The sequence below is a fragment of the Larimichthys crocea genome, chromosome VIII, assembly GCF_000972845.2.
Source record: "Larimichthys crocea isolate SSNF chromosome VIII, L_crocea_2.0, whole genome shotgun sequence".
Classification (NCBI taxonomy): domain Eukaryota; kingdom Metazoa; phylum Chordata; class Actinopteri; family Sciaenidae; genus Larimichthys; species Larimichthys crocea.
The window spans coordinates 14,326,989-14,336,438 of record NC_040018.1 but is presented as its reverse complement, the minus strand read 5'-3'; the positions used below and the strand labels follow the sequence as shown (position 1 = coordinate 14,336,438).

The window sequence follows — 9,450 nt, the reverse complement described above, 5'->3', positions numbered from 1 at the left end:
GTAATATAGAAGAAGACACTCACTGAAGCCTGAATGATGGAAATCATGCGCATGTGTGTGTGTGTTTATATGTGTGTGAATACTGACCTGATTTATGAGTTGGTACACTGAAATATTCTATAAATACATCCAGTAAAATTAACCAATGCTGGTTTAGGTATTACTGTACTGTACTTATTTCCCAGCCTTTATTATTTACATGTTGGTATTTTCAAAAGTAGTATCATCCAAGAAAAAAATAAATCAGATGTTAATTCTAAGTACCAGAAATTGCGTCATTATATCAGGGTCTACATGACCTTTTTGTGACCATTAACCTTGTTTGTGTAGGCACACCATTTACTTCAGACAAGCACATGACAACAGTCCAGTAAAAAGCTGATAGTACATGTAACATTACAAAAAGAATTAGTTTGAGGATTGGTTTGATTTTATTATCTCCTTGAACAGCACTTTGAGATATCATCATTTATCATGAATATTGTTAACATTGTTGGATTATTTGACATTAAAAAAGATCATCTCTGAATATCATCTGTTGTTAGACTGAGTACACTGGGTACATTATGTGCTACGGGTCAAAAATATTTTGCAGCAATGCAGGGAAATCTGATTTTTAGAAAGCAAATGTTTTTTCCATAGACTAGTGTTTGACTTCAAACTGGTATTTCTGTCAGCACTACACCAAGAAAGACATTTTCTGGAACATGAAAAGGGCATGAATGAAGGCTCTGAAGTCATTTCTATCTCTCAGTCACTATCAGCACAATGTCCCACATTCCCTCCCTGTTCATACCGCTGCTCTTTCACAATGTGTTCGATCTACACGGCCCAGCCCCCAGCCAATCAGGATAAGACCCAATCTGCCTTATCCATAAACCATTACTGCTGGTGTCTCCTCTCTTTCTATACAGTACAACACAATGTGTTTCCCTCTTGCTGCTTTTAAAACCTCAGAACAGCAATGAAGTTTCTTTAAAAGAGCTGACCCTCAGACAAAAGGATCTCACCTTCAGACTCGACATCACCTGCGTTTCTTCCATTTAAAGCCTTTCCTGTGAAGGAATTAAAATGTCTGTGGTCAAAATCCTGTGCTATTTGCTGCTAACATATCACCTCAGTGAGGCAAAGAAAAACAAAGGAAACAGAGCAGGTGAGTGAAATGTCATGTTGACATGAACCCAGAAATGTGATAAATTAAATTTGTTTAACTCCCTTTATTAATGAAAAAAACAATCCAGATTACAGTTGACTGGCTGATAGTTTGGTTATGTTTACATAAGGTCTTGTCGTCATAGTTCCTATGTGAAAAATATCTTGTCAGTTAGAAATAACAAATTATGTAACCAAGCCTCTGGTGACAGTTTTCAAACAGAGGGCCTCAAACTGCAGTTTGAAAACTGGGCCTTTAACTTTTGGGAACAAATTTCCTCACAGTTTTATTCCAGTTTACAGTTTAGAATAATGTTTTGTATTTGACAAACATAGATAATCCTCAAACTTTAAAAATATTTTAAACAACTCAAATGGAAATAGAAAACACATTCTAAGATGTGTAGTTATATTCTGTATTGAAAATGTATTAAGTTGTGATACCATTCTTCTTTGTTTTTAATTGAATGGTGAATAATACCAATACACATGTAGTCGATATAATAACCAAATGGCTGCAGTCAAATCTGTGCAGGACTTAAGCTGTTCTATTTAAATTCTTTCAAATGTTTTCCTTCTGTTTTTCATCTTAAATCTACTTTTTTCCCCCCTCCGCCAAGCTGAAATAATCATTATGTAAATTTCATGTTCCAATTGAAGTGTCCTTCTTTGGGTGGTTAGAAAATCCTCACAATAAAAACAACCCAAACACTATTGCCAAAATCTTAATAAACTAATTACAGTCTAGGGTTTGTAAAGTACACTTTTATGCTCAGTTACTAATGAGTCAGACTGTTTTTAATTGCTCACCATGTTCATATGACTAAACAGTCACAACAGTAAAGAGACACACCAAGGAAAATGTGGGATTTAACGAGCAGAGGGATGATGGATGGATAATTACTTTCGCTGTGGAAATGTTTTCATCATGCATGTTTCATATCAGTAATCAGAACTCATCTGATGGCAACTGTATACACTGAGTGTCTAGGCGCCTGACTTTCTGGCATTATTAACATTAAAATATTAGAATAATAAATATGTTGGACATAAATCAATGGCAAACCATAAAGGAAATGTAATGATAGATTTCTTTGGAGAGAGATCTATAAAGTTTGTGAGTGATATTTCTGAGGTTTTTGGCCTGTGGTTTTAAACATGTAAAGGGAGGAGGAGGTTTATATAAGAAATTACGAGAACAGTTTGGCAGAGATTCACTTGATGAGACTTTCTGTGAAGTCTGTGTAGATCTGCCAAAGAGGTCTGCAAGGTCCTGGAAACACTGCAAAGTGCTTCTGAAAGGGCGTTAGCCTACAGTCTAAATGGGCCTCAACAGAAGTGTCTGATTTCTCCTTATTTATTCTCAGATAATTGCATCAATGCATGGAATAAAACATTGACAAATGAAGTGAATTTCCATGAGTTACTTGTAATTATTCACCTCAAAATAAACATATCCAGTGTCACATCATGTTCTGATGTGCAGTGTAATCATGAAGGACAAACAGACAACTCTTCTGCTGTTTGGTTTTCGAGGTGTAGTGGACACAGAGCAGAGGGGAGTCCTGGAGATGAAAGAGCCGCATGTCAGCAGTTCAGTCTTCAGGCTGTTGTTAGAAGGTGAGGACAACTGCGCACTGGACCCTGTGCAGCTGCACACTCTCACCTCCTGTGGTTTCAACAGCAGTAATCCCCTCATCATCATCACTCACGGGTGGTCGGTAAGGTCAACTTTTCTTCCACTTCGCTGACTTGAACCACTGGATACAAAACATGCTGCTTTAACCAATATAATGGAATTGCTGCTGGCATAGTTTCAGATGTGAATGTTGCACATAAATCATGTTGAAATCGGTGACATATACTGTGTCCACGGAGACTCATTTAAATCTTAGATAAACTAAGTTACACCTCTGTGTTATTTTACACATCACTAGGTCTAGTTTATGGTTTTTAACATTTCTAACAATCAGCCTGTTCCAAAGGTGGATGGTATGATGGAGAGCTGGGTGCTCAGGTTAGCCACAACCCTGAAGACAAGTCTAATAGACGTCAATGTGATAATGACGGACTGGATGTCCCTGGCTCACCAACACTACCCCAGAGCAGCACAGGGCACCCGCATTGTTGGAAAAGACATAGCTCACCTGTTGCAGTCACTTCAGGTCAGGGGAAATGTTTTCTACAAAAGACACCATGCATATAATACATTTAATTTGTCAGGTTTTCTTAAATTATATACCTATCAAACCCCAACAGGAGCACTACCAGTATGCACTTAGAAAAGTTCATCTGATTGGCTACAGCCTTGGAGCTCACATCTCTGGATTTGCTGGAAGCTATCTGAAAGGTTCAGAGAAGATTGGAAGAATTACTGGTGAGTTTTTTTTACAACTGGGTCAGGGAAATAATGGTTCTTTCTAAATTCACTGGCCAAAACAATTATAATTTGCAAAAGGATATTTTGGATAACTTTCTTTTTATTCTGTGTTCTCTTACAAATGAGTTCTTGATTGCATGTTGAATTTGTCCAGGTCTCGATCCAGCGGGGCCACTCTTTGAAGGCATGTCTCCCACTGACAGACTGTCTCCAGATGATGCTGAATTTGTGGATGCCATCCACACCTTCACTCATGAACGCATGGGCCTCAGCGTGGGTATCAAGCAAGCTGTGGCACATTATGATTTTTACCCCAACGGAGGAGACTTCCAACCAGGATGTGACCTGCAAAACATTTATGAGCACATAGCTCAGTACGGGCTCAACGGTATGATTATATACTTTTTTATCGCAGTAGGTTAAAAATTAAAATTCCCCTCCCATGATTGAGGCTGCAGAAAAGAAAAACAAAACAGGTTTACCATCTGGTGACCATGAATGTGTCTAACTGGAAGTCAGCCATTAGTTCTGCAATATATTTGGTATGAAGTGGACAATTTTATTCTGAGGATGGTGACCTTATAGAGTAAGTATCTCAGAGTCCATCCTCTGAGGAGAATAAACGTGCTCATGACATTCTGCCCAGCTGATTTTGATATTTCATGGGAGTGGTTAGAAATGTTAGTCTTATAGTGGTGTTAGAAAGGTAAAACATCAGGATTCAACCTTGAGAATCATAAATATACTGATACATTTTAATATCATGACTGACTTACCTTTATTGTCATCCATCTGGCTTTAAAAAAAAGTCACCTACAGGAGTGGAACAGTGGAAAATGACTTTGTCTTGAGGAAAAAAATAATTTAGGTTTAAGTGATTTCATCATATCACCTTAACAAAACGACAAAACATAACAAAAAACATAAACATTATAACAAGCCTGAAAACATTTCTACATATTTTATAAAACGAACAGTCAAAAACAAATGTTGCAAACACTATTATGGTTGTTCCTCAGTGATACCAAAGCTCATTTTTGTGTTAAGATCTGTATGATGAGATTGGCAGGAGTTCTTGTTTAGGAGTCAATCTTGTCCCTGTCTGAACCAACCAGCTTTCTGGTATCCCTTTATGCCATTTGCAGCCCTACATGTGAGGAAGAAACACACAACTCCAATCACAGTAGTGTGTTCTGCTGCTTAACCACTTATTGGTTTGCCTCTTTCTGTGCTCTATCATAACATTTTTTTTGTTAATTGATCTCGCCACCTCAAAACACTGGTTTAGAAGGAATATCTCGGGCACCAATTCATCTTTTGCTTGTTGACAGTTTCTCGTTCTGTGCTCATGCAGATGAATTTAATTCCCTCCAGTCTAACACAAGTGGCTCTGGGATTTATGTGATTCTCAATCCAAAACACATCCTCATGATATGACAGTGAGAGCCACATTAAAGCATCTGTCATCCTCAGGAGTTAATTAGCAACATGTGCCTTCCTCCGCTCTGTCCATCCCGCTGAGCTGAGCTGCCTCCAGGCTACAGGAGTCTACTCAGAGAAAAGGCCTTCAGAGCAGACCAGCATCAGACATAATGAGACTCTTTTTAAAAGATGTGACAGGAGGAGAGTCTGATAGATGTCAGACTTTGGCAATAATGAAATCAATTCACAAATAATGGTCGGAGACTCTGATTAAAGAACTCCATAGCCTCTCAATCCACAGGAGAATATGTTCATCAGTGTCTCATGTTTTAAATCTCAACCATATTATTTTCTCCTCCCACAGGTTTTGAGCAGACAGTGAAATGTGCTCATGAGCGGTCCGTCCATCTATTCATTGACTCTCTGCTGAATAAAGACAAGCAGAGCATGGCCTACAGATGCAGTGACAAACGTGCTTTTGACAAAGGCGTCTGTCTGGACTGTCGAAAGAATCGCTGCAACACACTGGGGTACAATATCAAGAAGGTTCACAGTGGCACCAGCAAGAGCCTCTACTTGAAAACACGCTCTCGGATGCCTTACAAACGTAAGATTAAGTTTACACCATAATCTGGTCATTAAATACACAGTTAACTTATAGACCAACAATACACACTAGACTGATCATCTGAGGTGGAGGTACAATGTGGTGACATATGGATAATCCACCAGTAAAATGTCACTTTAACCTGTCACTTTGCACTTTAAGGGGAACTGGAGAGGGGGGCACTGCTGTCACTTTGCACTTTAAGGGGAACTGGAGAGGGGGGCACTGGTACTTTTTTACTACTAAATGTAACTACTGCTCTGTGTTGTGCTCCACACATAATTTCGTTGCCTTTGGACAATGACAATAAACTCTTGAATTGAATTGATTTGAAAAAATATTTCAGAATGAATATACTATTTTCTCCTGTATGAGTAATGTTTACTAAAAACTACAGAGCCCAGCTGTTACTGTTTTAAAAATGAAACTATGTTTGTGATCAGTTTTACATCTTTAGTAGGAATGAATGGCTTTAGGGCTGAATGCCACAAACAGGGTGGGAAAATTCAGAAAGTACAAAAAAGCACAAAAAACAGACAAACACATTGTTAGTTTGGGTCAGCCTCATCCTGTGAGACAGTGTGTAGGGTCATTGAATGGCTGGTTTTGGTGCCCCCAGTGGAAGTATCAAAAAATACATCCAACCCCAAAAGACCTCATTTATAAACTGATATCTGTCAGATTGCAACAGACTTGACCTGGGAGTACTGTACCAGTATTTTCTATTACTCTATACTTCTACTCCATAACAACTCATAAGCAAATGTTGTACTTTTACTCCAGAAATTGTGAATTATTATGCGTGAAGATGAGACTTATTGAGGGTAAATTCAGATGTTTCTCAGCAGCATATAAAATAATTAAAATTAGCCCCATCTTTTCCAATATTAAGGTTGTGCATAATAGAAGGTCAAACGAATAATGAACAATAATAATAAAATGAATACTGTTGGGAATGCTAATACTCTGCACAAATGTTGAGTGCATACCTTTTACTTGTATTTGTGTGTGGTATTGCATATTTCAAGTTTATTAAAAGAGTGTCTGAGTGCTTCTACCTCAGGGGAACATTGAGATGAATGGGAGGTAATTATCATCATTATAGTTTTAATTTCTCAGAAGCCATAAATGGCTTTAAAGCATATAGCACCTGTAAGTGTTAGTAGGTATATGAAATTTAAATGACTCTATTTGCATTAAAATCATGAACAGTTGATTCACAAATTGCACAGAAAACTGTGTTGGCTTGTCTGTCCACATCTCCTTCTGTTTCTGGTTCCCTCTCTGCAGTCTATCATTACCAGTTCAGGATCCAATTTGTCAACCAGATGGAGAGGATCAAGCCCTCTCTCACCATCTCTCTCTCTGGAACAAAGGATGAGAGTGGCAACCTCCCCATCACTGTGTGAGTACTGTGCCACCTCCCATCAGGCTTACATTACATCACATCTATGCTCAGTGCACTCACTCTTCGACACATGCAATATGCAGCTGGGCTCTCAACACTATAAAGAAAAAAAAGCAAGTTAAGAGGAGCAGCTGACACACATGGAAACAGCTTAGGCTGCTGCATGAAAGAGAACTATAAATGGGGATGGTGGGAGTAAATAATTTACTCAAGACACTATTCCCTGAGAAGCATGTTATCCTTCATGTTCTGTGTATCAAAAGCCCTGAGGAAAGCTCACGTACTGTCCTGCTTTAGTTGTAAACTATCCCAGCAGAAGGTCTTTGCTTTGTAATAACCAAATGTGACAGCCTGTTGCAGGATAATAATTATGATAATAATCTAACTGTCTTGTTTTTATGCCTTCCCTTTTGAAAACAGCCCTGAGACGATTTGGGGTAATCGAACCTTTACCTTCCTGATCACACTGGACAAAGACTTAGGGGATCTGATGTTGCTCAGATTGCACTGGGAGGGATCTGATCTGTGGAAAAACGTGTGGAACCGGGTGCAGAACATCATTCCCTGGGGTGGCCCGGAGAGGAAACCACACTTGACTGTGGGCAAGATCAGCATGAAAGCAGGGGACACGCAGAAGAGGTACACTACATTACAGTACAACAGACAAAAGATCAACATTTCAGCTTTTAATTCCAGGTGTTTACATCTGGATCTAATAAACAGTGTAGAAGATAGCACCTTTTGTTTGAACCCACCCATTTTTCATGTGAGCAAAAGTACTGGAACATGTGACTGACTGGTGTGTTTTGTTGCCCAGGAGCCTCCTGTTACTTATTTGATTATTCAAACAATAACTAGCGCTGAATGTCTACACTCAGTTTCAGATTTGGGTTTTGCCTGTGCATTTATAGTTAGAAGTGTAACCAACATGGAAACCAGAGAGCTGTCTATGGGTGAAAAACAAACAATTATGAAGCTGAGAGAAGATGAAAGTCAATCAGAGCCATTGTACAAACATTGGTCATAGCCAGTACAACCATTTGGAGTGTCCTGAAGAATAAAGAAGCTACTGGTGTACTAAGTAACAGGTGGACTGAGGAAAACAGCAGCAGTGGATGACAGAAACATTGTGAGAGCTCTGAAGAAAAACCCTAAAACAACTCTTAGTGGCATCAGCAACAACCTCCAGAGGGCAAGAGTGAAGGTATCACAATCTACTATTCACAGAAGACTCTGTGAACAAAAGTACAGAGGCTACACCAGAAGATATAAACGACTCATTAGCAAGAAGAATAGGAAGGCCAGGCTGGAATTTGCCAAAAAAAAAAAGTACAAAGACAAGCCTCAGAAATTCTGGAACAAAGTTTTATGAACAGATGAGACAAAGATGAACATTTATCAAAGTGATGAAAAGACTAAAGTTTGAAGAGAGAAAAAATCTGCTCATGATCCCAAGCATACAAGCTCATCTGTGAAACACAGTGGAGGCAATGTCATGGCTTGGGCTTGCATGGCTTCTTTCTGGGACGAGCCCATTAATATTCACTGATGATGTAACACATGATGGCAGCAGCAAAATGAACTCAGAGGTCTATTGAAACATTTTGTTTGCTAATTTAAAGAAAGATGCAACCAAACTGAACGGAGATCTTTCATCATGCAGCAAGATAATGACCCAAAACACACAAAACAACAAAGAAGTTCATCAGGGGTAGGAAATGGAAGGTCTTACACTGGCCAAGTCAGTCTCCAGACTTAAACCCTAGAGCATGTATTTTATCTGCTTAAGAGGAGACTGAAGGGAGTTAGCCCCCAAAACAAACAACTGAAATAGGCTGCGGTCAAGGCCTAAAAAGGCATCACAAAAGAAGAATGCAAAAGCCTGGTGATGTCAATGAGTCACAGACTTGATGCAATTATTGCAAGCAAAGGATGGAGGATTTGCAACTAAATATGACGTTTTATTCACTTTAATCTACTTTAAGTGTTCCAATACATGAAAAATGGGTGGGTTCAAACAAAAGATACTATCTTCTACATTGTGTATCAGGACCAAGAAGTAAACACCTGGAAATAAAAGTTGAAATGTTGATCTTTTGTCTCATGTTCATCTTTTGATGTCAAACCCAAATGTTTTCAGTCTACAGCAGAAATAAAGGAATTCACCTCACCGTTCCAATACTTTTGGAGGGGACTGGAATTGCAATATTAATATCATAGTAATCATATAGCAATAGAATATAAGAGAAATATAGATTATATATATATATATATATATATATATATTAGTATATATATATATATATATATATAATATATTTTATATTAGATCTATTATATATGATATCAAATATATATAGATATATATTTATTGGCAGATCATTATTACTGCTGCACTTAGATATAATTTACCAGCTATGACATTTTAATGTTGTAACAAATGTATACACTGTTGGTAGTTTAATTTATCAGTTACACATA

The 9,450-nt window shown here is 38.2% G+C and overlaps 1 protein-coding gene across 2 annotated transcripts in view; it reads left to right on the top strand.

Annotated features, from left to right (window-relative positions):
* Positions 1-870: 870 nt before the first annotated feature.
* lipca (lipase, hepatic a) overlaps positions 871-9,450 on the top strand; it is a 12,516-nt gene continuing 3,936 nt past the window's right edge. Inside the window, exons 1-8 of one of the 2 annotated variants that reach the window (XM_010737615.3) lie at positions 871-1,153; positions 2,695-2,873; positions 3,138-3,317; positions 3,412-3,529; positions 3,687-3,920; positions 5,319-5,561; positions 6,852-6,966; positions 7,390-7,608. In XM_010737615.3, coding sequence (XP_010735917.1) covers positions 1,072-1,153; positions 2,695-2,873; positions 3,138-3,317; positions 3,412-3,529; positions 3,687-3,920; positions 5,319-5,561; positions 6,852-6,966; positions 7,390-7,608 — 1,370 coding nt within the window. In that variant the 5' untranslated portion in view covers positions 871-1,071. Of the gene's footprint in view, positions 1,154-2,688; positions 2,874-3,137; positions 3,318-3,411; positions 3,530-3,686; positions 3,921-5,318; positions 5,562-6,851; positions 6,967-7,389; positions 7,609-9,450 lie in introns of both variants that reach the window. The other variant, XM_010737614.3, reaches the window with a different exon arrangement.